This window comes from Osmerus mordax, chromosome 4, assembly GCF_038355195.1.
Source record: "Osmerus mordax isolate fOsmMor3 chromosome 4, fOsmMor3.pri, whole genome shotgun sequence".
Classification (NCBI taxonomy): domain Eukaryota; kingdom Metazoa; phylum Chordata; class Actinopteri; order Osmeriformes; family Osmeridae; genus Osmerus; species Osmerus mordax.
Window position 1 is genome coordinate 17481384 of NC_090053.1, and position 25455 is coordinate 17506838.

The 25455-nt window shown below is 53.0% G+C and overlaps 1 protein-coding gene across 5 annotated transcripts in view; it reads left to right on the forward strand.

Moving 5' to 3' along the window:
• ripor1 (RHO family interacting cell polarization regulator 1) overlaps positions 1-24679 on the forward strand; it is a 42630-nt gene extending 17951 nt beyond the window's left edge. For 2 of the 5 annotated variants that reach the window (XM_067235566.1, XM_067235565.1), the window contains exons 2-22: positions 10685-10808; positions 11324-11473; positions 11673-11751; positions 11958-11981; positions 12138-12191; positions 14738-14890; positions 15387-15450; positions 15765-15808; positions 16266-16391; positions 16519-16667; positions 16889-17018; positions 18929-19897; positions 20635-20783; positions 21038-21203; positions 21495-21630; positions 22274-22435; positions 22584-22742; positions 23060-23256; positions 23566-23649; positions 23866-23956; positions 24183-24679. In XM_067235566.1, coding sequence (XP_067091667.1) covers positions 10711-10808; positions 11324-11473; positions 11673-11751; positions 11958-11981; positions 12138-12191; positions 14738-14890; positions 15387-15450; positions 15765-15808; positions 16266-16391; positions 16519-16667; positions 16889-17018; positions 18929-19897; positions 20635-20783; positions 21038-21203; positions 21495-21630; positions 22274-22435; positions 22584-22742; positions 23060-23256; positions 23566-23649; positions 23866-23956; positions 24183-24280 — 3282 coding nt within the window. In that variant the 5' untranslated portion in view covers positions 10685-10710 and the 3' untranslated portion in view covers positions 24281-24679. Of the gene's footprint in view, positions 1-4093; positions 4216-10684; positions 10809-11323; positions 11474-11672; positions 11752-11957; positions 11982-12137; positions 12192-14737; positions 14891-15386; positions 15451-15764; positions 15809-16265; positions 16392-16518; positions 16668-16888; positions 17019-18928; positions 19898-20634; positions 20784-21037; positions 21204-21494; positions 21631-22273; positions 22436-22583; positions 22743-22993; positions 23257-23565; positions 23650-23865; positions 23957-24182 lie in introns of those variants that run through there. The other 3 variants (XR_010876610.1, XM_067235564.1, XM_067235567.1) reach the window with 3 other exon arrangements.
• The last annotated feature ends 776 nt before the right edge of the window (positions 24680-25455 follow it).

Sequence of the window (25455 nt, forward strand, 5' to 3'; positions counted from 1 at the left end):
TGGTTGGGTGTGAGCAGGGGGAGGCGTGGTGAGGTTAGACCAGGGAATGATTACCGCTCCACAGCTCTGAGCCCTTACCTCTCAACAGGGTTTAAGAGCCCGTAAATTAGGAACAGTATTTATTTGGGCCTTTTTTCTTTCCCCTTTGCTCTCTCTCTCTCTCTCTCTTTCTCTTTCTTTCTTTCGCTCTCTTTCTCACTTTCACTCTCCTCCTCTCTCTCTCTCACTATCTATTTCACCATCTCTCCGGGAGGCACGCTCGGTGTGTGTGTTCTGCGTCTGTAGGTGTGTGTGTAGCTGCAGACTTCCAGGCCTCCCGACGAACACAGGAGTAAAGGTCTAGCTGGCTTTACGACATTCCCTGGCGGATGTTCACAGGAACCAGTACCGAGCTCATAAAGAGCTTTATGAGGAGGGTTGGTGAGGAGGAGAAACCAGCAAGAGAGCTGAGGATGGAGAGAGGATGGGGGGGAGAGGGCGAGGGAATGGCAAAGGAGTAGGCAGGGAGAAAAATGGAGTGAGGGAGAGAGGATGGGGGACGAGGGTGAGGAAGGACTGAGGTGGGTATGGGGCGAAAGAGAGAATAAAGGGAGAGAGAGCGGGAGAGGAAAGGGGTGCAGAACAAGCCTACCTGTTGTGTGACCCGCAGAGGAATGAGAGAATGGGAGGAATGTTTCCTCTGGCTGACAAGGCTGTAGATGGAGAGAGGGAGGCGGAGAGATACGTGGTAGGGTGTGTGTTTGGGGGTGTAGGGGAGACACACTTAGTCATACCCACGCACGCACACACACACACACACACACATGTATAAAAGGCAGTGCTGAGCGAGGGTGTTTTAGAAAGGATGCACATCAGACGAGGCTGTTGGAACTGCCCCTCAGACACGCAGCTCAGGATGCAGGATGCAGGTGCCAGCTCTGTCTGATCACTGTGTGGCTGTGGTCCTTATCTCAGCGTGTGACCCAGGTGACAAGCACTCCGTGTCCCCGGATGTTTCTGTTCCAGCCCCAGGGTGGCCTAGCAACCCCCCTCCTGCCTTGTAGTTACACGCACGCACACACAGGCGTGGGCGTTTGTACGTCTGTGTGTGTGTGTGTGTGTTCCTCTCCTCCCTCTCCTCCTTCTCCCAGGTGTGCTGTAGGTCAGGCTGGGCCTGTCTGGTTCATGTCTCCAGGCAGCTGTCTGTGGAGAGATAAGAGATGAGCTCAGAGGGAGACGACCGCTCTCCTAATCTCACGACTCCCCACCCCCCTCCTTCCCTCTCCCCGGGGTTCCCCCCAGGACTCACCGGGATGAGGCAAATGGCCTGCGAGCTGCCTGGAAGATTTGCATGAAGGCAAATGAGTCTGGTGAATGACGCTTGTGTGAATGACGCTGTGTGTTAGTGGGTGTATGTCCATGTATTTGAGTGTGTGTGTTTCGTTTGTGTGCGTGTGTAGGGGGGGTTTGTGTGTGCGTGTGAGTGTGTGTGTAGGGGGGGTTTGTGTGTGCGCGTGAGTGTGCGTACGTGTGGGTTTGTGTGCATGTGTGTTAGTGTGTGTCTGTCTGCAGCTACTGTAACAGAGAGCAGGAATGGTAAGAGCTACAGTTGGTCCATTGTATGTGTTGGAGAGTAAAGTGCTGGACTTTAGTCTGTGTACAGAATGAAGGCTGATCCCTTCTCTTCTGTTACAGTGTGTCCAGCTAGACAGAGCCGAGACTGAGACGTGTGTGTGCGTGTGTGTGCGTGTGTGTGTGTGTGCGTGTCTGCATGTGTGTGCGTGCCAACTAGGATAGAAAAACAAACATACTTTATGTATGTGTCAATGTGTGGTGCGTGTGTGTTGTGTGTATCACGTTGAAACCATTACATTAGGTTTACTGAGCACAGGACTGTGTGTGGGTGTGGGTGTGGGTGTGGGTGTGGGTGTTATGGGTTAGTGTGTAATGATGGAAGAGCCAATCAGTGGCTGGGCTAGTTTAAACCTGTCCACCAGGCCATCCTCTCTCCTGATGCTTCAAAGACAACCACCACAATGATTTATATCTTCATTGTGTGTGTGTGTGTGTGTGTGTGTGTGTGTGTGTGTCAGCCAGCTGACAAGTTAATTTCCTGTGTGCTGTTCCTGTCAGTGACGCAGCCTCCAGCTACCAGCCTCAAGCATGTCATTCTGTTTTCTCTGCAACTGAGCACCAGGCCAGGTGCGGAAGGAAGGTTCCTGGATGTTTCGTCACCATCCGCCCCACGGCTCTTCAAGGTGGCATCACTGCCATTCCACATTGTAGAGGTACACATAGCTAACCCTAACCCTCCACAGAGTGGAGAGGTACACAGCTAACCCTCCACAGAGTGGAGAGGTACACAGCTAACCCTCCACAGAGTGGAGAGGTACACAGCTAACCCTCCACAGAGTGGAGAGGTACACAGCTAACCCTCCACAGAGTGGAGAGGTACACAGCTAACCCTCCACAGAGTGGAGAGGTACACACAGCTAACCCTACACAGAGTGGAGAGGTACACACAGCTAACCCTACACAGAGTGGAGAGGTACACAGCTAACCCTCCACAGAGTGGAGAGGTACACAGCTAACCCTCCACAGAGTGGAGAGGTACATAGCTAACCCTCCACAGAGTGGAGAGGTACACAGCTAACCCTACACAGAGTGGAGAGGTACACACAGCTAACCCTACACAGAGTGGAGAGGTACACAGCTAACCCTCCACAGAGTGGAGAGGTACACAGCTAACCCTACACAGAGTGGAGAGGTACACACAGCTAACCCTACACAGAGTGGAGAGGTACACAGCTAACCCTCCACAGAGTGGAGAGGTACACAGCTAACCCTCCACAGAGTGGAGAGGTACACAGCTAACCCTCCACAGAGTGGAGAGGTACACAGCTAACCCTCCACAGAGTGGAGAGGTACACAGCTAACCCTCCACAGAGTGGAGAGGTACACACAGCTAACCCTACACAGAGTGGAGAGGTACACACAGCTAACCCTACACAGAGTGGAGAGGTACATAGCTAACCCTCCACAGAGTGGAGAGGTACACAGCTAACCCTCCACAGAGTGGAGAGGTACACAGCTAACCCTCCACAGAGTGGAGAGGTACACAGCTAACCCTCCACAGAGTGGAGAGGTACAGATAGTTAACCCTAACCGCAAAAACGAGCTTATCGGCCAGTCAACCAGCCAGCAAGCCACTCGATTACTCAGATATGTAATTGTGTCAGTTTAATTTGTAGGGGAGGGTATCGCTCAGTGGTTAGAGCGCTTGACCGCTGATCAAGTAATTGCAGGTTCAAATTCCCCATGTTGTACGTTGCTAGGTCAGCTGGTCAACCACTTTGGATGAAAGTTTCTGGAAAATGAATACATCATTATTGTATTACACTAAACCTACATATTGGGATATTGTGGTGGTGTTCTTGCAAAAACACAGATTTGTACCAGAAGTACTTGATTGTTAAGTTCCACCATAACAAATCTAGTTTTCCATTTCAGTAAAGGTGTGAAATCAGAGATCTTTACTTTGCGACTTACAACTTCTATTTTAGCTTTGTTCCTTGTTCACACTATAGAAAAATATACACATCGTCAACACAAATCTCAGCATTATGTGACAACCGCAGTGTGCAATTGAGACTGAATGACACTGGTCCCCAGAGACAAGAAGCACATCCAGCTGTGTTGTAGTCTTCAAGGTCCCTTTAATTATCTTACAACATGATGCACACCAACACACAGACACCAACACACAGACACCAACACACACACACACACTAACACACCAACACACACTGCTATGAGGGAGGAGTCTCCTGGAAGTCTGAGGAGGGGAACAATGCCTGGTGGAGCAGGGAGAGGGAGAGACAGGAAGGCTGTGATGTCACACAGGGAAGAGGGGGCGGGGGGGCGAGGGGGGTCCTGGGAGGGGGACTGCCTTCCCGTTTCCTGGCAGCGCCTGCCTGCGCCCTCCTCTCCTCCCTCGCTTCCTCTCCTCCCTCGCTTCTCCTCCCTGTCTCTGAGTGAAACAGAGAGGGCCAGAGAGTTGACCAGGATTCTCCCAGGATAGAGCTGTCTGTCTTCCCGGGAGGAGGTTGAAAACATTTAGTCATTTAGCAGACGCTCTTATCCAGAGCGTATTAAAACAGGACCGTGGGTCTGGTCTACTGGGGAAAGCTTGGCTTGGATCCGCCCCACCTGCTACCATGTACAGCGGATATGGAGGTACTGCTCTCTGGCGCTAACTTGTCGTCCGACTGGCACTCGTATTTTCAAAGTTTTACCAATTCTGTACTTGTGTTTCTGTCGGAAGTTCACAGAAACAGTTCTCTGGTACTGTGGCTGGAACAGTGTGTGTGTGTTAAAGCTGGGCTGGATTGAAATTGGATGGGTTGTCACTATCGGTTTGCTTCTCTGTGTGGTTTTTCACATATCTGACCTGGTATGGGGTTCCAACCCCCCATTAGCTCTCATGTTCAGCCTGTGTGCGTCTCTGTGGGTTTAGTGTGATGTTCAGTTGTCCTCCAGTAGTTCATCACCCTCGGTGTTTTCTGCTTTTATACTCTGCCCACCTGTTCCTTCCAGATCTCATCTACTCTCTCTCTCTCTCTCTCTCTCTCTCTCTCCCCCTGTCTTTCTTTCTCTCTGTCCGCCTTAATCTCTCTTTCATTCTGTCCTGCTGTGTGTCTCCAGTATCAGCATCAGAGTGGTTTAGCCTGCTGGGCTCAGTGCTGGTTCAGTCCAGCTCCAGTGTTCTCATGGCTGAGCTGGTGGGCCGGGGCTGTGACCATGGAGACGGTAGGCTGTAGGGCAGAATAAGGTACCTGACTGGACAGGGTGGGCTGTAGGACCTAAGAAGGTATCTGATTGGACAGGGTGGGCTGTAGGGCAGAAGAAGGTACCTGATTGGACAGGGTGAGCTGTAGGGCAGAGGAAGGTACCTGACTGGACAGGGTGGGCTGTAGGACCTAGGAAGGTACCTGATTGGACAGGGTGGGCTGTAGGGCAAAGGAAGGTACCTGACTGGACAGGGTGGGCTGTAGGACCTAAGAAGGTATCTGATTGGACAGGGTGGGCTGTAGGGCAGAGGAAGGTACCTGATTGGACAGGGTAGGCCGTAGGGCAGAAGAAAGCACAGCCTGATTGGACAGGGTAAGCTGTAGGGCAGAGGAAGGTACCTGATTGGACAGGGTAGGCTGTAGGGCCAGAAGAAGGTACCTGATTGGACAGGGTGAGCTGTAGGGCAGAGGAAGGCACAGCCTGATTGGACAGGGTGGGCTATAGGGCAGAGGAAGGCACAGCCTGGTTGTTATTTAAGCCTGCAAGTGGGCCCTTCCTGGCACTTCTCTTAGAACAGGAAGGACCCCTCCTCCACTTCCTGCTCCTGGAGGGGGAGAGGAGAGAGAAACAAAAAGCCACTGGTACAGAGGAGCAATACAAACAGAGAGAGATTGAGTTGTGTGTGTGTGTGGGGGGAGGGGTGGGGGGGGGGGGGGTGGTGTTACAGGGGCAAGTCTGTGGTCCGGGTTACAGGGGAGAGGGGAGGGGGTATTAAGTTTGTGGTCACTTCAACCCTAGTGGTTTCAGCGGTAAGGGTCTAATGGTTGCGGTCTGGTTGTGATTTGGTTCCTGACTGTTGTTGCTCAGTTTAAAAGACCATGGTTGTGTTCAGTTTCTCCATAACAATCCACTAGCCAGTGTCAGTGTTTTAGTCTGCTGTGTGTTGAGACTCAGCTCTCAGAGGCAGGGGAGGAGGGGGGGGGAGAGGTGGAGGGGGGGGTGGGGGGTGAATGGGAGGAGGAGGGGAGGGAAGGTGTGGGGGGGAATGGGAGGAGAAGGTGAAGAGGAGGGGGGAAGAGAGAAGTCGGAGAGGAGGAGTAGGGGGGAAGACAGAAGGGGGAGAGGAGGAGTAGGGGGGAAGAGAGAAGGGGGAGAGGAGGAGTAGGGGGGAAGAGAGAAGGGGGAGAGGAGGAGTAGGGGGGAAGAGAGAAGGGGGAGAGGAGGAGTAGGGGGGAAGAGAGAAGGGGGAGAGGAGGAGTAGGGGGGAAGAGAGAAGGAGGGGAGGCGGTGACAGGGGGCTTTTTTAGAACCTAGCAGGAGAATGAACAGGAAGGAAGAGGATGCTCGTGTGTCCGGTGAGGGTCAGAAAGTCACATGACCACCTGACCCAATTTTTATTTATATTTCTTTGTTCAACGATCTGTTCCTCAGGTCACACACAAACACACTACACACACTAACACACGCTAACACATTCTAGTTTTTGATTATAATAAGTATAATAATTCCAACAGTAGTTGGAACTCACATCTAGCCTATTTTGCATGATTGCAGAAGGTGTGCACCTGTCCTGATAAGACCAGTGTACTCTACAGGTGGGAGCTGGACACTTTCTGTGTGTTTCCTGAGCTCTAGTCTCACAGCCTCTGTACTACATAGTCTGTCTGCGTTCTGGTGTTGTTTCTGGAGGCAACCTGACTTGTCTGGTCCCTGTGTTGGGTTAGCAAGCAGCCATGTCTGTCTCTGTGTTTGGTTAGGGACATCCCTCCCTCCCTCGCTCCCTCATCTCCTCCTCCCTCCTGTCTCCCTCCTCTTTCCTGGCTGTCTCCGTGGGGCTGGTCTCTGCTCCTGGCCCAGGGGGCGGGAGACCCTGCGACTGTGTCATGTCTGGAATGTCACAGGGAGACAGATGGGGGCGGGGCCGGCTGAGCAGGGCTCTGTCTATTGGCTTGCTTGGCTGTCTGTCTGCGAGAGGAGAGGAGGGGTGTGTGTGTGTGCGGATCACACATGCAGGCACTGTATGTTAAACGTGTTATGTGTGGCCTGATGTTGAGGGTGGGTGAGGCATGTTAGGGAGTGAAAATGTGTGTGTGTGTGTGTGTATGGCGACATGTGGCCCCATGGCTTTGTATTCTAGAATTGTCCTGGAGGGAAGAGCCAGTCAAAAGAACAATAGACATGGTGAGGATGTGAGTGTGTGTGTGTGTGTTTGGCCGTAGCTACCCAGTCATCATGGAAGGCTGTGGAAGGTCAGGGCAGAGCGTGAGGGTGTGTGTGTGTGGGGCCAGGGAGGGGGCCAGGGGGATGATGTGTTATGTTTGGAGAAGCCCACCACTGGCTGTCTGTATGGCCTGATCCTACTGTATTATCTCTGGACTGGTGTGGGTCTGCCTTCTGGGGACAGGTAGGACACACACACACACATGCACTCACACACATTCACACACACAAACACACTCGCATGCGCAGACCGAATGAAAGGTATGGGCAGGGAGGCAGTCCTGAGATCGATATTGGACTGGCTGACAGGATTGGGACTGGTGTCTGACACTGGTTCCCAGTAGTCTGTACTGGGGGTTGTGAGTGTGGTCCTGGTCCATTGGGGACTCCAGAAAGGAGGGGGCGAGAGGAGAGAGACGCTCGGACGATGTGTCGCTTACCTGTGTCCTGTCTGCCTCTAGACACACACAAAGTCAAGGATTCAACCAGTACAGGTGTGTGTAGCAGTGGAGGTGTGTGTGTGTGTGTCCTCCGAAAACACACTTTTCGTAGGTATTTTGTTACTGTTGACTTGCTGTTTGCCAGAGTGTGATGCCTGTGTGTGTGTGTGTGTGTGTGTGTGTGTGTGTCCAGGCCAGATAGAGGCAGCCCCAGCAGTAGCATGCTGACACCAGCAGACAGACCGGGAACTAAGCTTCAGACTGGTTCAGTAAGATGTGTAGCCTGGCCAGCCCTCTCTCTCTCTCCCTCTCTCTCTCTCTCTCTCTCTCTCACACTGCATGATACTCTATTTCCTCTTTTCAACACTGTCAGCTTCGGTTTGTTATTAGTCAAAGTGGGTTGTGTCAACATGGCGGAGAGAGGGAGGGGGGGAGGGAGTGGGGGAAGGGAGGGAGGAAGGGGTGGAGGAGGGGTTGGAAAGAAGGCTGTATTTCTGTGTGGTCGTAACCCAGACTAAGAAATATGAACTTTCTTCCTTGACAGGTTTCCCTGTTGGGAGAACCATTAGCCTAAAACTTCCTGTGCTGGGGTCTGTAGACGTCTGCTGGGGTCTGTAGACGTCTGCTGGGGTCTGTAGAAGGCTGCTGGGGTCTGTAGACGTCTGCTGGGGTCTGTAGAAGGCTGCTGGGGTCTGTAGAAGGCTGCTGGGGTCTGTAGAAGGCTGCTGGGGTCTGTAGAAGGCTGCTGGGGTCTGTAGAGATCTGCTGGGGTCTGTAGAAGGCTACTGGGGTCTGTAGAAGGCTACTGGGGTCTGTAGAGATCTGCTGGGGTCTGTAGAAGGCTGCTGGGGTCTGTAGAAGGCTGTTGGGGTCTGTAGAAGGCTACTGGGGTCTGTAGAAGGCTGCTGTTATCACGGTCTGGTACAGCTCACCCAGCAGGTCTGGTACAGCTCATCCCAGCAGGTCTGGTACAGCTCACCCAGCAGGTCTGGTACAGCTCACCCAGCAGGTCTGGTACAGCTCACCCCAGCAGGTCTGGTACAGCTCACCCCAGTGGGTCTGGTACAGCTCACCCAGCAGGTCTGGTACAGCTCACCCAGCAGGTCCGGTACAGCTCACCCAGCAGGTCTGGTACAGCTCACCCCAGCGGGTCTGGTACAGCTCACCCCAGCAGGTCTGGTACAGCTCACCCAGCAGGTCTGGTACAGCTCACCCCAGCAGGTCTGGTACAGCTCACCCAGCGGGTCTGGTACAGCTCACCCAGCAGGTCTGGTACAGCTCACCCCAGCGGGTCCGATACAGCTCACCCCAGCAGGTCTGGTACAGCTCACCCCAGCGGGTCCGGTACTGAGCAGTGTGGTAGCATGGATAGGAGCCAAGCCTCTAATGCTGGAGCTGTTTACTTTCTCTGTAAGCAGACATCAGTCATCTTCACAGAGCAGGCAGATAACCTGTTTACTTTGATTAACACTCAAGCCCTAATAATCCCCTGTGAGGAACTATACTCTCACTAGAAATCCACTGACCAGAAATACCCTCTCTAGAACTGCAGTGGTCAGTGTGGTTGTTATCTACAACCACACTGACCACAACGGCCACCACATTTACTGATACTGTCTGTCTCTGCACTGGCCTGTGTGTCTGGGCCTGGCCTGGTCCCCGGGTATGGTGTGTGTGTCTGGGCCTGGCCTGGTCCCCGGGTATGGTGTGTGTGTCTGGGCCTGACCTGGTCCCCGGGTATGGTGTGTGTGTCTGGGCCTGGCCTGGTCCCCGGGTATGGTGTGTGTGTTTGGGCCTGGCCTGGTCCCCGGGTATGGTGTGTGTGTCTGGGCCTGGCCTGGTCCCCGGGTATGGTGTGTGTGTCTGGGCCTGGCCTGGTCCCCGGGTATGGTGTGTGTGTCTGGGCCTGGCCTGGTCCCCGGGTATGGTGTGTGTGTCTGGGCCTGGCCTGGTCCCCGGGTATGGTGTGTGTGTCTGGGCCTGGCCTGGTCCCCGGGTATGGTGTGTGTGTCTGGGCCTGGCCTGGTCCCCGGGTATGGTGTGTGTGTCTGGGCCTGGCTTGGTCCCCAGGGACTGGTGTGTGTTTAATCTAGTCTTTCTCCCCTCATCAAAGAGGAGGGAGCGAGGGAAGGGGAAGGCAGAGGAAGTGGAGAGAGAGAGAGAGAGGGATGTCACTAATGCTGGGACAAAGTACCCTGTGTCACCACCCTGCTCTCCATGCCAATGCAGATTACTGATAATCAACTCAGACACTGAGTCACTCTGTCCATCCTCAGGCCTCTCTCTTTTTCTCTTTCACTTTCCAGTTTTCCCTTCATCTCTTTCTCGTTGCTTTTTCCCCTCTGTCTTCTCTTTTTCTTTCAGTGTGTTTTCCCCTCTCTCTCCCTCCCGCTGACCTGGGGTCTCTGTCTCTGTCTGTTCTTGGTCTCTCTCTCTCTCTCTCTCTCTCTCTCTCTCTCTCTCTCTCTCTCTCTCTCTCTCTCTCTCTCTCTGAGACATGGTCAGCAGTGTCATGCTAGCCACAGGAAGAGTGTAGGAGGGCGAGATAGAGAGACAGCAGTAACTTGGTATTGTTGTGTTGAGTTTGTGTGTGTGTGTGTGTCTCTGTGCCGGGTCTTTCCAGGCAAGTTTGGAAGCCGTGACACACACTTTCTTCCCCTGTCCTGATCTCTGCACAGGAAGACAGGGCGATGGGCAGGCTAGATTAGCTGAAGCGGATGTGTCCAGGGGGTTTCTGTTAGACCTGGAGACTGGAACCATCCGCCCCCCTCCACCAACGGTCTGCGACCGGGACGTGACACCGGAGAGGGGCTGACCTCAGAGCTCTCTCACACGCAACACACAGCCGCTTAGCTGGCATCTGACAAACATGCATGCGGATCCAGGAGATCATGCTTTAATGATCAGTTAGGAGAGGAACACCACTGAAAGTGCCGACATGGCTCACCCACAACACAACGGCAACATAATCACTGGTAAATGACTAGTTATGAGGAGCGACGTCTTCATCATGAGACACAGTCCAGAAGTCAGCTGTGCTCATTGGTTGACGGTGCTGATCTGTCTCCTGAGTGGTTTCCCCGGCCGAGGGGGGGGGGGGGTCAGGGGTCAGATTACACCAGCTGAAGGAGCTCCGGGGGCTTAGAAGCGGCCCCTGGCTGTGTGCGCGACCGCTAAAGCCCCCCCCCCCCCCCCCCCCCCCCCCGTACTCCCAGGAGTGTAACGGTGTGCTTCCTCCCCCTCCTGTCTCCCAGGGAGTCCCTCGAGGGCGGTATCCACCATGTCGCTGTCCGTGCGGCCTTCTCGCAGGGTGCTCACGCGCTCCATCACTAGGAGCCAGTCCTTCGCTGGGGTCAACTCCTACGACAAGTCCTACCGGTAAGAACACACACACACACACACTCATACAGACAGACAGACAGACACACACACACACAGAGACACATACACACATTGCAGGAAGACAGACACACACAGACTCACACACGTACACACAGCACACAGATCCAAACTCAGATGGAGTGTGTGCTCAGCGGCTCCACCTGACAGGATGTACTCTGATCTGCACTTCCTGTCTGTTACTGTTGACGTCTCAGCCGTGCTTCAAACATGGTTGTCACTGCCACGCCTCATACAGACATGCTGTTATTGTCTGTGTCTGTGTTTTTCCCCGCGTGTGTTTCTGTGTCTCTGCGCGTGCATGAGTGTCCCTATATCAGTGTATGTGTCTGTGTGTGTGTGTCTGTATTTGTTCCTGTGTGTGTATATGTGTATGTACAGTACGTCCATGTGTGTGTGTGGGTGCAGTGTTCTCAGTGGGGACGAACCAGGAGAACTCAAGATGACAGACAGACAGATCTGATCAGGTGATGATGCTGATGATTCTGTTTCAGGAACCTATCAGTGTTCAGCACCCCGGGCCTGAGCAGGAAGCCGTCCAGAGCCAGCAGGATGTTCACCCTGTCCACCAAGTCCCCGCCCCCTAAGGTGCCCCAGCCTGAGAGGCTGGACGAGGTCTACGAGGCTCTGAAGAGAGGCCTGCAGTGAGTCCACACACACACCTATATACACACGCACACACATATATATATTTAAACTCTGAAGAGAGGCCTGCAGTGAGTCCACACACACACCTATATACACACGCACACACATATATATATTTAAACTCTGAAGAGAGGCCTGCAGTGAGTCCACACACACAGACACGTATGATAGTTGTGTGTGTGTGTGTGTGTCCAGGTCATACCTGCAGGTGCACCAGCTGGAGCTGGAAGGACTGAGCAGACAGATGAGGGAGTCCAAGAGGAACTCCAGGCTGGTAGGTCACCACGACAACGCCTCACCGCAGGGACCAGGGTTCGAATCCGGCCCGGGCCATTTCCCTGTGTGCCCTTCCCTCCTCTCTCTCTCTTCCTTACATTCCCTGTCTCTACACTGTCTCTGTCCAAATTAAAGCAGAAATGTCATAAAAAGATTATTAAAAGGTTATTAAAATAATAACCATGTCCTTGTTTGTCCTCTCAGGGCTTCCTGTATGAGCTGGACAAGGTGAGTAGGACCCACTCATCTGTAGAACCCACTACAAAACCACAGTAGAACCACAATAGAACCACAGTATAACCCTCAGGACTGTTCAAAACAAACGCAGTCAATAGATACGATAATAACAGCCTCTGACCTGATGTGTGTGTGTGTCCTCTACAGCAAGTCAAGGTGATCGAGAGGTTCATGAGAAAACTTGAGTTTCATCTCAGCAAGGTATGTCTCCTTTATGGGTGTGTGTGTGTGTCTCCAGACAGAGACACACTGGTTTGGGGTTCAGCAGCTAAATACACACTGCAGTGGGAGTGACCACTGACATTACAGCTCTGAGTTCTCAAAACAAGACATGTGGAGGCCTGTTTTCACACACACACACACACACACGCACAGTGTGTTTTGTCGTGGTTCAGTGGCGGGGGTTTGGCCTCAGGCTAGTTTGACATTCCAGACCCTTTAGTTAGCCCTTACTCGGCTGGTGTCACTTCTCTTATTTACCTCCTCCCCCTCTGTCTCCCCCCTCGGTCTCCCCTCCTCTGTCTCCCCCCCTCTGTCTCCCCCCCTCTGTCTCCTCCCCTCTGTCTCCTCCCCTCTGTCTCCTCCCCTCTGTCTCCTCCCCTCTGTCTCCCCCTCCTCTGTCTCCCCCCTCTGTCTCCCCCCCTCTGTCTCCCCCTCCTCTGTCTCCCCCCTCTGTCTCCCCCCCTCTGTCTCCCCTCCTCTGTCTCCCCTCTCTGTCTCCCCTCTCTGTCTCCCCTCCTCTGTCTCCCCTCCTCTGTCTCTCCCCTCCTCTGTCTCCCTCCTCTGTCTCCCTCCTCTGTCTCCCCCTCCTCTGTCTCCCCCTCCTCTGTCTCCCCCCCCTCTGTCTCCCCCCTCTGTCTCCCCCCCTCTGTCTCCCCTCCTCTGTCTCCCCCCTCTGTCTCCCCCCCTCTGTCTCCCCTCCTCTGTCTCCCCCCTCTGTCTCCCCCACCCCTCCTCCCCCTCTTGACCTCTCTATCTTTCTCTGAGCTGAGGTACAACGGTACCTCAGCATTTGATACAACATTTGTATCAAATGTGATGATAAACACAACTTCACTGCCCGGCCCCTGACCCTTCCTGCTAACAGAAGTGTCCTAGTACTTATAGTTCTGATAGTACTTATTGTACAGTACTAGTGCTTATAGTACAATACTAGTACTTATAGTTCTAATAGTACTTATAGTACAGTACTAGTGCTTATAGTACAGTACTAGTGCTTATAGTACAGTATTAGTGCTTAGAGGAGGTAGGTATTATCTTCACATTACAGCTCTGACTCTCTCTACCCCCCTCCCCCCCTCCTCTTCCCCCCCCTCCTCCTCCTGCTGCAGTAAAACTTTAAAAGGCTGGATTTTGTTTATGTTTCTTTCTACCCCCTGGGGAGCAACGGCGTCTCTGTGGCCAGTGTGTGTGTACATGTGTGTGTCTGTGTACATGTCTGTACATGTTTGTGTGTGTGCGAGTGTATGTGTGTGTGCATGCTTGAATACAGCCACATGTGTTTATGTTTACATTCACATGTGCCAGTTTATATACAATATGAGTGTTATAGAATGCAGTTTGTGAGTGTATATCTGTGTATCTTGGCATATGAATGTGTGTGTGTGAGCTTTAGAAATGAGACTGTAAAAAACCCTCAGGCTGCTCTCTTCTGCATTGCAGAGGATTTGGTACCTTCCTCTCTGTCGTTCCCTTCTCCTCCTCTGCCCCTCTCCCTGTCCTCCCTCTCTCTCTGTCCTCCCTCTCTCTCTGTTCTCCCTCTCTCTCTGTTCTCCCCCTCTCCCTGTTCTATCCACCTCTCCCTGTCCTCTCCTTCCCTGCCCCCCTCCCTCTCTGCCCCCCTCCCTCCCCCCCTCGCTCCACAGGGGTCTAGTTAGTTCTGCTTTAATCAGCGTGTCCCGGTGGAAATGCATTCTGGGAATAGCAGGCTCAGTTGGAGATCTGCTGAGCTCTGCTCAACGTCCTGGTCAGAATTTGACCTCTGACCTTGCCCTGACTTAAATACTTGTAAGTGCTGATCCCTCAATTCGGTTACCTCCTAACCTGGAGGAGTGGAGGAGAGGGGTCGCTGGTTCATTAAAGAGGAATTGTTCAGTCGTTCAGTCTTGGTACCCCGCCGAGGGCGTTTGCGGGACTTGATCCTGGATTGCCGTTGTGTGTGTTCGTGAGTGTGTGGTTTCTTTGTGTGTAAACTGGACCTAGGGCACCCGCTCGGGGGGGGGGGGGGGGGGTACAGTGGAGGACTGGAGGGCAGGAGCAGAGAGTGTTGTGGTGAGAAGTGGGTCATAGTGCGAGTTGTGTCTTAAGGTGTGATGGAGGAACTGATGGAGGGGGAGGAGAGAGAGAGAGGTGGAGAGTTTTTTTTTTCGGTGAATGAATCTTGACTTAGAGCCATGTTGTTGTGCGCTGATTCAGAAAAAACGGGACAACACACACCTCTCTGACCTGGATAGACTGGCGCATGTTGTGGAGGAGGTGAATGAAAGTTTAATAGGAGGATGTAGACAGTGTTCTCATGTGTCTGGGGTGTCTTAGAGTGTCGGGGGAGGGGGAGAGGGAGGTGGTCTGCATGTCAACGACTGAGGTGGCGTGTATGACAGAGAGAGTGGGGAGGGGGGGGGAGAGAGGGAGACAGCGATGGAGAGGTTAACAAGAAGGAAGTGGCATACAGCCATTTAGTGTTGAACTGCATTGCAGTTGCCTCGTTTGGCTAATGTGTGTCTGTGTGTTTGTGTGTGTGTGGTCAGATCGAAGAGCTGTACGAGGCCTACTGTCTCCAGCGTCGTCTGAGGGATGGAGCCAACAAGATGGTGAAGGCCTACACCTCCTCCTCCCCCAGCAGCAAGGAGGCCAGGGAGAGCTTGTCTGAGGCCAACAAGGGCTACAAGGAGTACACCGAGGTGAGGGGGGGAGGAGGGGGAGAAGAGGGGAGGAGGGGAGAAGGGGAGAAGAGGGGAGGAGGGTCTCTCTGAGGCCTACTGTGTCCTTGGGCAAGGCACTTCACCCTACTTGCCTCAGGGGAATGTCCCTGTACTTCCTGTAAGTCGCTCTGGATAAGAGCGTCTGCTAAATGACTACATGTAAATGTACAAGGAGTGCCTAGAAGGGGTGAGGTGAGGGGAGAGGAGAGGAGGAGGAGAGGAGGGGAAGGTGAGGAGGGGAGGAGAGGACATGTTCTCTGTTCGAGATCTCGCCCCCCCTCTCTCTCTCCCTCCCTCCCCCCCTCTCTCTCTCCCTCCCTCCCCCCCCTCTCTCTCCCTCCCTCCCCCCTCTCTCTCTCTCTCCCTCTCTCTGCCCGTCTCTGTAATAAAATACAATAACAGCTGTGTTTAGAACATTGTGTTTGGCTTGTTAAGTATGTCTCACAACTCTCCCTCTGTCCCTCCTTCCTTCTAGAACATGTGCATGCTGGAGAGTGAGCTCGAGAACCAGTTGGGGGAGTTCCATGTCAAGATGAAGGGTGAGAAGATTCTCTCTCCTTACCCTCCTCATCCTCTCATCCCCCTCTCATCCCCTTCTCATCCCCTCCCTTTGCCCTCCACCTGTCCTCTAAGAGACTACAGGTTTGTCGTGGGGCCTGTTTGGTGTGTGAGTGTGTGTGTGTGTGTGTGTGTGTGTGTGTGTGTGTGTGTGTGGGGGGTTTGTGTGTGTGTGTGTGTGTGTGTGTGTGTGTGTGTGTGTGTGAGTGTGTGTGTGTGTGAGTGTGTGTGTGAGTGTGTGTGTGAGTGTGTGTGTGGGGTTTGTGTGTGGATAACAGGTGTCTCTGTGTTGCAGGCTTGGCAGGATTTGCAAGACTTTGTGCTGGAGACCAGTATGAGGTGAGCTGTTTTATTTCTTTCATCTCCCTCCCCCCTTCTCTCTGTCTCTCTATTATTGTCTCACCTGTCCTGTGCCCTAAACTGCCTTATCCCGTGGGAAACTCCTTGGGTATTTTCAATTAGAGTCGATGACAAAGACAGCTTTATGTAGGGTAACACACAGCTGAGCTGGACTTGTAATATGTAGTGTTAATAGTAGCAGACAGTAGTAGGTACTGTGTACATCCCAGATGGGAAATTGCTGCGTTACAGCAGACAAGAGAAAAAAATAAATAAAATAAAATGTACAGGAAAAATACACAAAAAGAAAAATACAAAAAAGGGCTTTAAACGGAGTAACACAGGGTACAGTCCCAAATGTACTAACAACAGAATGCAGGTGAAACGGGTGGAGACTGAGGTGAACAGTTGGGCGCCCCGTGTCGTGAGGCTGCCTTTGACTCCTGCTGGGTTGCAGATCTTCATGAAGTACGGGCGGCAGCGCTGGAAGCTGCGGGGCAGGATCGAGATCAACGCCAAGCAGGTGTGGGACAGCGAGGACATGGTCTTCCTGCCGCTCATCACGGACTTCCTGTCCATCAAGGTAGGGAGGAGGGAGACGTGTGTGTACACACACACACACACACACACGCACACGCACACACACCAACCACAGAACAGCGCAGCGGCGATCCCGCCGACTCCTGACGGATGCTTTCCCGGTCTCTTAGGTGACGGAGCTGAAGAGCCTAGCCAATCACGTGGTGGTAGGAAGCGTTTCCTGTGAGACCAAGGATCTGTTTGCTGCTCTCCCTCAGACGGTGGCTGTGGACATCAACGACCTGGGCACCATCAAGCTGAGCCTGGAGGTCACCTGGAGGTGAGTCACACAACCAGCCAAGCCAATTGAGTCAGTCAGTCAGCCAGCCAAACAGTCAGCCAGTCAGTCAACCAGTCAGCTAGTCAATGCGTGAGACCTTCGATTCTTGATATATGTACTGGTCCCTCACAGCAGAAAATATTTATGTATCGCCCCTTCCCTTCTCTTTCTTTTCTCTTTCTCTTTCTCTTTGTCTCTCTCTCTCTCTCTCTCTCTCTCAGTCCGTTTGAGAAGGATGACCTGGTGTCGGCAGCGAGCACGGTCAACAAGCCTCCAACTGTAAACAAGCGTTTCTCTACCTACAACCAGAGTCCGCCTGACACCCCGTCGCTACGGGAACAGGCCTTCTATGTGAGTCTCACACCCCACAGCCATATATACGGACGGATCTGTCCATGCCCATACATGGAATTACATAAATGGATATGTCCGCACATCCATGTCCATATATAGATCTACCCATACCCATATATGGACATATGTATCCTGTTTAGATTCCCCCCCTTCACACCAGCCTCATTCCTTGTCCAGTAATCTCTAGATCAGTGTTGTCATAGTGTCTTCAGGACAGGTGTGAACAGACCCACAGGTCATGGAGATGACAGGAGGAGGATTTATACAGGGGCTGTCTAGTTGTCTAGTGTGTAGTTGTAGATATGTGTGTGGGGAGTGAATGTGGTGTTGTCTAGCAGTGTTTGTGGTATAGTTTTCAACGAGTGGGTGTGTAGTTGTAGATAGTGTGTATGTTTGTATAGTAGTTGTAGACAGTGTGTGTATAGTGTGTGTGTGCGTAGTTGTAGACAGTGTGTGTTTGTATAGTGTGTGTTTGTGTGTGTGTGTGTAGTTGTAGACAGTGTGTGTGTGTGGTTGTAGACAGTGTGAGTCGTCCAGTCTGAGCCGGTCTCATGTGATCCTCTTGGTTCTGACGTGTCTCCGTCTCTGTCCCTGCTGCCCGTGGGACTGTGACCCCCCTCACAGCCGTCCCTGCGGAGCATGTCGTCTAAGCAGCGCTGGTCCCTGCTAGACGTGTTTCGTGACACGCTGGCAGAGCGCCTGTCTCAGAGCTGCTCCTGCAGCGACGTCTCGTCCACGCGGCCCGGGAACATGACCTACTCCGTAAGTCACAACTCTGGGGTTCTAGGCCTGGCTAGAACCCCAGGTAGAGTTTGTAGAGCAGGTCCACATCCCTGTAGTTCCTGTAGAACCCTGTGGGTAGAATACAGGGAACATAGAACCTAGTAGAATACAAAGAACATAGAACCTCACCCTGTAGAAGTTCTGGAACACAGCAGGAATCCTGCCATGGAAGATATAGTCTCGAACAGGGAAGCCCAACCCTGTTCCTGGAGGAACACCATCCTGTAAGTTTTCATTCCAACCCCGGTCGCATCAAACATGATCCGGCTTGTTAATCAGCTCATTAATAGTACCAGGTGTGCTGGATAAGGGTTGACAAGACAACCCAGTAAGACGATTGTTCTTGTTGTGTTGGTGACGCAGCAGTAGCTGAAGCAGTGATTAGCGTGTACAGAACAGTAGGCCTGTTGTAGGTTGTGTCCTGGTGCTGCTGGACCCTGGCCAGCCTACCTCTGGGAGGTGGTGTGGCTGCTGTGGACCAGTCGGCCTGAATGCTCCAGAGCAGACATGGTCAGGGGAGAGGAGGAGGCTGGGTTAGGCGTGGTTCTGTGGACATGTGTAAAACCCTCTTGTAAAGCTTGTAAAAAAAAGGGCTGTACAAATAAACATGTGATTTGGTTTGGATTCTGATTAGGGAGTATGTGAGACAGGTTTGCTTCTGATAAGGGAGTGTGTTAGACAGGCCTGGCCCTCGGGCCAGGATGTAGGTCTGTTCTGGAACACAGTTCCCTGCTTCTGCCTGGCCTGGCCTCCTCTGGGCATCACATCTAAATTCAACAGTGTCTCAGTTACATGAGAAGCATCAGTTTCCATCCAGACCAGGATAAGGGAAAGGATCTTTCTGTCTGCCCAGTCTCCTATTCTCACAATTGTAATCCCAGATCTGTCAAACCTCTCACCTTCTCTAATAGCGTGCAATGTTAAAGTCTATTGACATGATCTCTTTCTCCTTCCACCCCCTCACCTCACCTCACTTCCCCACCCATACACCCTCCCTTCCCCACCCACCCTCCCTCCCTCCCCCTCACCTCCCCTTCCACCCTCCCTCCCTCCCCCTCACCACCCTCCCTCCCTCCCACCCCCTCACCTCACCTCACCTCCCCACCCTCCTCCTCCCCCTCTAGAACATGCTGCGTCGCCACGAGGAGGCGGAAGGCGGCACGGCGTGGTCCAACTCCTCCGAGTCCTCGGACGACTCCTCCTCCCCGCAGCCGTCGCTGGGCACGAGACACGCCCACAAGACGCTGGTGGCCCCCGAGCTGCAGGCCGCCGCCCCCTCCATCCACATTGCCTTCTCCCCGCGAGACTCTGCCTGCTCCACCCCCACCCCCGCCCAATCGGAAGACCGGGGGGAGGAGCTGGACGCCGTGGCGGGCGGCGGCGAGGAGGACGCCGGGAAGGGGGCGGTGCCGAACGGCCACGCCCGCTACTCGCGCTCGCTCAGCCACATCAGCGAGAGCAGCGCGGACGGGGCCTTGACGGACAGGGCGGCCGGCGAATCGGTGGAGCCGTCGGAGGTGACGTCGCTGCTGTCCGGGATCTCCGTCAACGACATTGAGATGGAGATGCCAGCCAGGTCGGAGCTGATGCCGGTTAAGATGGCCGTTCCCCCCAGGGAGGGAAGGACGCCGGCAGCAGAGACTAGTTTGCAGGGCTCAGGGTCTCCAGCCACGGAGGGGCTGAGGAAAAACACACCGCCCAGGGGAGAGAAGAGAGAGCCAAACCCCTCTCCCAGCAGGACTGGGCCTGTGGAGGCCAAGCTAGACTCACACACACACTCAGACACACACACACCAACACAGCCACCAACACAGACGCCCCAACATGCCCAGGGCGACTGTCAGGCCCCGGGCCAGCAACCAGAGGAGGGAGCCCAGACGTACAGGGCCCATCTGGTGTTGGTGGAGGCCGTGGAAAAGCCTGGGGCTGGAGTAGAGACTGTGTCCAGCCATGGTGAGGGTCAGCAGGCTGTTGACAGTGGGGTTGAAGAGGCCCTGGGGGCTGTGGTTTCCTCCCTGGATGACTACAGAGGACAGTTCCCTGAGCTGCAGTTGCTGGAACAAGAACTACGACTATTGGAGAACATGCTGACTGTGAGTAACAGTTCTGTCCTTCTGTTTCTGTGTGCTTGGCTCTGTGTTTGTGTGTGTTTGCTTGTAATGTTGTAAGAGATTTGCTTTAATTTGTTTTCCTTTCCTCAGTTAAACAGCTGCCAGGGTATTCTGTGCAATGAGCACCACCCAGTGCAAGCTCCAGTTGATAAGAGAGAGAAAAAGGGAGCGAGAGAAGGAAGAGGAGAGGGAAAGAGTTAATGAAGGAGAGAGAGAGAGAAGGAGGGGAAGAGAGAGAGTCAGTGAGGTAGAGAGAGAGAGAAAGAAAGAGAGGAGAAAAGTCTGAGAGAGAGGAGGGAAAGAGGGAAAGAGAGAAAGAGAGAAAGTGAGGGAGAGAGAGAGAGAGAGAAGGAGGGGAAGAGAGAGTCAGTGAGGTAGAGAGAGAAAGAGAGAGGAGAAAAGTCAGTGAGAGAGAGGAGGGAAAGAGGGAGAGAGAGAAGGAGAGAAAGTGAGGGAGAGAGAAGGAGGGGTTAGCTAGATTTCAGTCTTCCCAGAATACACCATCTCCCCGGGCGTTGGAGGAGGGACCAGTGGGGACTTCCTGTCCCTCAGGTTTAAAGTTTACGTCCCACAATGCACTGGTAGATGTGAGGGAGATCAGTGTTATCACTGGGCATCTGCCTACACACACACACACACACACATACTCAAACAGTGAGATAAATCAACTCCATAACAAGAGTGTGTGTGTGCGTGCGTGTGTGTGTTTGTGAGAGCAGGGTCGTAGTCAGAGCCGTACCTCGAGCGTGAGTCTGACGGTGGAGACGGCTCTGGGCAGCTTTGACTTCCTCAACACCTCCGACCTGGAGGAGGAGGAGGAGGAGGAAGAGGAGGAAGAGGGCGGAGGGAAGAGGAACAGGACTGACAGGTCAGTGTCTCCAGGCTCATCTGTTAATACACTCACCCTGATCCCTCGGGTGTCCACCAAAACATTGTGGAAGCCAACGAGCAAATCGACGCAGCCAGTGTGTTATACCGCCACCTGGTGGAGAGTTTCAGCAACACATCTCCATGCCAGAGTTGTGAACGGTACCAAGGCTTGGAGAACATTTGCTGAGAGGTGATATGGATGTTTAAGGCTCTGATGGGGTCGGATGTGGTTGTTGTTGTTGTTGTGTGCAGTGCTGGCCACAGCGCCCCCTGCGGTCCTGGGGAGGAGAGTGGAGGGGAAGACGAGGGGTGTGAGGAGAGAGGCTGGGACGCCCCCTCCTCCCCCCTGACTACAGGCTGCCCTGCTCTAGACCGCACCCTGGTGGTGCACCTGAAGAACTGCAGCGCACAGCTGCTGGTGAGACCACACGCACTCCAACACACACACTACACTTACGCTCGCACGGATTGTACACAACACTCACACACCCCACACACATGCACTCCTCCCTCCCTATCTTGAGGTTTAGCTGTTCTAACACGGAATTGAATAAACAGATACAAGGAAAGGTTTAGAGACTGGTCAGAAACATGGTTCATATAACTGTCCCATTATTCCACTTGTGTGGACCTGTGTGTTATGGTGCTGTATGTGTGTCATGATTCTGAGTGATGGTGTGTTATGATGTGTGTGTGTGTGTGTGTGTAGCGTCTGGGGACGTTTGGCCCTCTGCGTTGTGGTGAGATGTACGCTCTGGACCGTCTCCTGAGAGAGGCCCGTGTCCTCGAGCTCATACGGCGCGTCGCCAAGGAAACGCCTGGGGCCGTCACCCAATCAGAGGAAGGTGAGGTCCTCGACCGGTCTCAACTCCACATAGAGGGTTAGATGATTGATTGAATTTGAAATTCAGGAGAGATCCCAATATCATACACCAGTCTTGAGGTGTTAGAAAACAGTCAGGACACATCAGCAAATTGTAGACTGGTTTGTGTCTACAATTTGATGCCTGCTACCATCTCTTGGTTTAGCTGGCATCACCTTGTGTGGACTTGCAGACCTCAACCACTCCCAAAGACTGACTGTATCTGAAACCCAACAGGCATGCAAGGACAGTCTGGTCAACCTGACCTCTGAGTGGTCAGGGCCGATAAGACGTCCTCTCAGAGTTAGCTGGAACAGTCCTGGAACAGCTTACAGAAAATTGGCCTCCATAGTTAAATGAGGCACATTTACATGATGGACACGAGGATATTACGTGATTATGAAGTGATAAAATAAAGTGCTCATGTCAGGGGCCTAAGTGTGTTTTCAAATGTGGGTGGGACAGATATTTTACTAACTGAGGATGTGGCTGTGAAATATAACTTTATTAATAAAAAGGTGTGTTGGAGAGGGGGACATCTCTCACCTATGTATAATGAAACCCATGGCTCTTAAACTAACATAAACATCCATCCCTGTGTTTTGCCCCTGTATCTGTGGAGCAGTGGTTCCCCAGCTTGAACAGTGCCAAGGGGCGGCGTTGCTATGGCAGCAGTGCACAGAGCAGGGCTGGGTGTACAGCGTTTCCACAGAGACCTTTCTGGCAGCCCTGGCGAAGACCTACGCCTGCAAACTGCCGGACAGAGCCTCAGGCATGGCCGACACAGGTGAGCATGTTTGCTCGATGCTGACTTTGTTAAATCCTAGTAAAGATATATATATATATATATTATGTTGAAAGAATGTTGCATGGGGACTCCCTGGGGGCTCTTGTGTGTGTGTGTGTACTTACTTTGTGTGTGTGTGTGGGTCTAGTGTTTTTGCAGTTGGTGGAGAGGATCCTAGAGCGACGGTTGCCACGGCGAGGGGGCGGAGCCTCCGTGGACATGTTGACGTTGTTCCAGTTCTGGAGCTACTTGGAGGCTGAGGGGGTCAGCGAGATGGACACGCACATCTGTGAGCTGGCGGAGGAGGGTGAGACACACATACACGCTGACACACACACACACACACACACACATCTGTGAGCTGGAAGATGAGGGTGGCACGCACACGTTGTTCCCTCAGAAACTTCGGACTTTGGCCTCACCGCTTAATGCGCGTACCACGTTGGCTAAAGCCTCACCACAGACGCCCGGGTTCAAATCCATGCATGCATCCCGCATGTCTCTTCATATTCCTTACATTTCCTGTCTCTCTTCACTGCATCTGTCCCCTTAAAACAGAAACAGAAAGTGGCCTCCGTCACCCCATGGTTCCATAAGCTCCTCCTCTTCCTCCCCCTCCTCTAGTGTGGTTGGTCCAGAGCCTGCAGGCGTGTGAACAGGAAGCCCTGGTGAGGGCGCTGCGGAGGCCTCCAGAGAGCAGTCTGAAGAGGGAGGGGATCCACGCCGTGGCCCGGCTGCTCAGGGACCCCAGGGCCAAGGTCTCCACCTCGGCCAGCTCCCTGCTCCGCAGCCTGGCCGACCAGCCCCGACACAGAGAGAGGGTGAGGAAGCGTGTGTGTGTGTGTTTAGATCTAACTGGGTACATGTATTCGTGTCCCTGTTGTCCACTGCCAGGCCTAGAGAGAGGGTGAGGAAGTGTGTGCGTGCGTGTGGGCGTGTGTTTAGAAATAACTGTGTGTATGTATGTCTCTGTCCTCCCCCAGAACCATAGAGAGGCAAAGGTGTCTGTGCGTGTTTATGTGTGTGTGTGTGTGTGTGTGTGTGTGTGTGTGTGTGTGTGTGTGAGAGAGAGACAGAGAGTGCGTTCAGATGAAACTGTCTCCATGCATGTGTGTCCCCCTCCCCCCCAGGCCCTGGTCAGCTGTCTGGAGCTCCTGGAGGAGGAGAGTGTGGAGACCAGAGTGTGTGGCTGCAAGGCCTTGGCCTGCCTCAAGGTGGGTCTGAACAGCCTGACCCCTAACCACCTCCCCTAGTGAAGCACACAGTACAGGAACACACCACCTCCCCTAGTGAAGCACACAGTACAGGAACACACCACCTCCCCTAGTGAAGCACACAGTACAGGAACACACCACCTCCCCTAGTGAAGCACACAGTAAAGGAACATCCCCACACACGTAAACATGTTCCCCTCCTCTTCTGTCCCCCAGGCCAAAGAAAGTATAGACCAGCTGGTGTACCTGTGTCGAACAGACAAGGAGGATGTGAGAGATGCAGCCAAACAGGCTCTGCTGGTGCTGGGTAAGAGACTTCTATGTTTTAATGCTTCATTTGAGGAATTAAAACGACTATTTGTGTACATTACATGTGTGAGGAGGAGTGTGTGGTCATTCAGGATAATGACAAAAAAAACTAAACATCACCTGAGAGGAGAGCAAAGTGTGTGTGTGTGTGTGTGAGAGGATGAGGTATGGAGGTGATATTTGTTCCAGTATACCGATACGTGTTTTTTGTGTGTTTCCCACAGGTGAGGAGGGAAAGATGGCCCACCGTCACGTGGAGACATCTCAGGGCGGCGTTCCTCGTCTCTTCACCCCTGGCAGTATGGCCAGCACCGCCTTCTAACCTCCCCGCCACGGCACGCCAGGCACACACACACACACGCACGCACCACACCTGGTCTCCACACTGCTACCCTACCATGATCGTGAACCACACACACTCTTACTGTACGCTCCCAACAGCACACACACACACACACATGTATGACCACCCTACTGAACACACAAACCTGCTGAACACACTGTTGTCTCACACACTGTGACCTGCAGCATGAGGAAGTCTCTCGCTGAGCCGTGGGACAAGGAGACAGGAAGTTGAAGAAGATCGATCTGCCTTACATCACGCCTAGACCTTCTAAACCCACCATGAACTGACGGACTGGGAGAGAGAGACGGAGGGAGGTATAGACAGAGGGAGGGAGACAGAGGGAGAGGGAGGTATAGACAGACGGAGGGAGGGAGAGAGAGAGAGGGAGGAAGGGAGATATAGAAAGGGAAAGAGAGGGAGGAAGGGAGATATGGGAGGGAGGGAGGTATAAATAGAGGCAGGGGGAGAGAAGAAGGGATGTTTAGACAGAGGAAGGGAGGAAGGTATAGACAGGGAGAGAGGATGGGGGTCAACATCCCTTTTGGAAGGTCATATTCTATATAACACGAATTGAACAAATGTTGAACAGGCAAACCCACTTTTGATCTGCTCAGCTTGTGAAGAGCCTGATGTCTGAGTGAGAGTGATTGGGAGTGCGACTGAAGGGGACCAATCAGACACCAGTGACAGAGCTGAAGACAGACTGTGATTGGAGGAGCACTGCTGGAGGACTGTCCTCCGTGGACTGTGATTGGTGGAGAAGCTTTCTTGAGGTTTATGTTGCCATGACACAGGGTCTGGCCAGACCAATCAGTGCCATAATTCTATACCATCACTCTATATTCTTATATACTCCACTGGAAGTGTACATGTTATATCATTGTATTGTATTTCAGTTGGCACTGTCAGGACAATCGGAGTATATGTACTTATGTTTTTGAGTGACGACACTCCTTTCTGGTAGTGATGATATAGCCTGCTGAAGATAGTGAGGCTGGGGGCTGGGGGGATTTCCCTGTTGTGATTACTCTAACGAGTGAGGTGAACCAGGGGTCGATGGAACGTTATAGGGCACCAGGCTCCCATCGTTCTCTCCTTTCAGAGGAACCGACTAAAGTGCTCTGAGGGAAGAGGTGGGGTGACTGATCAGT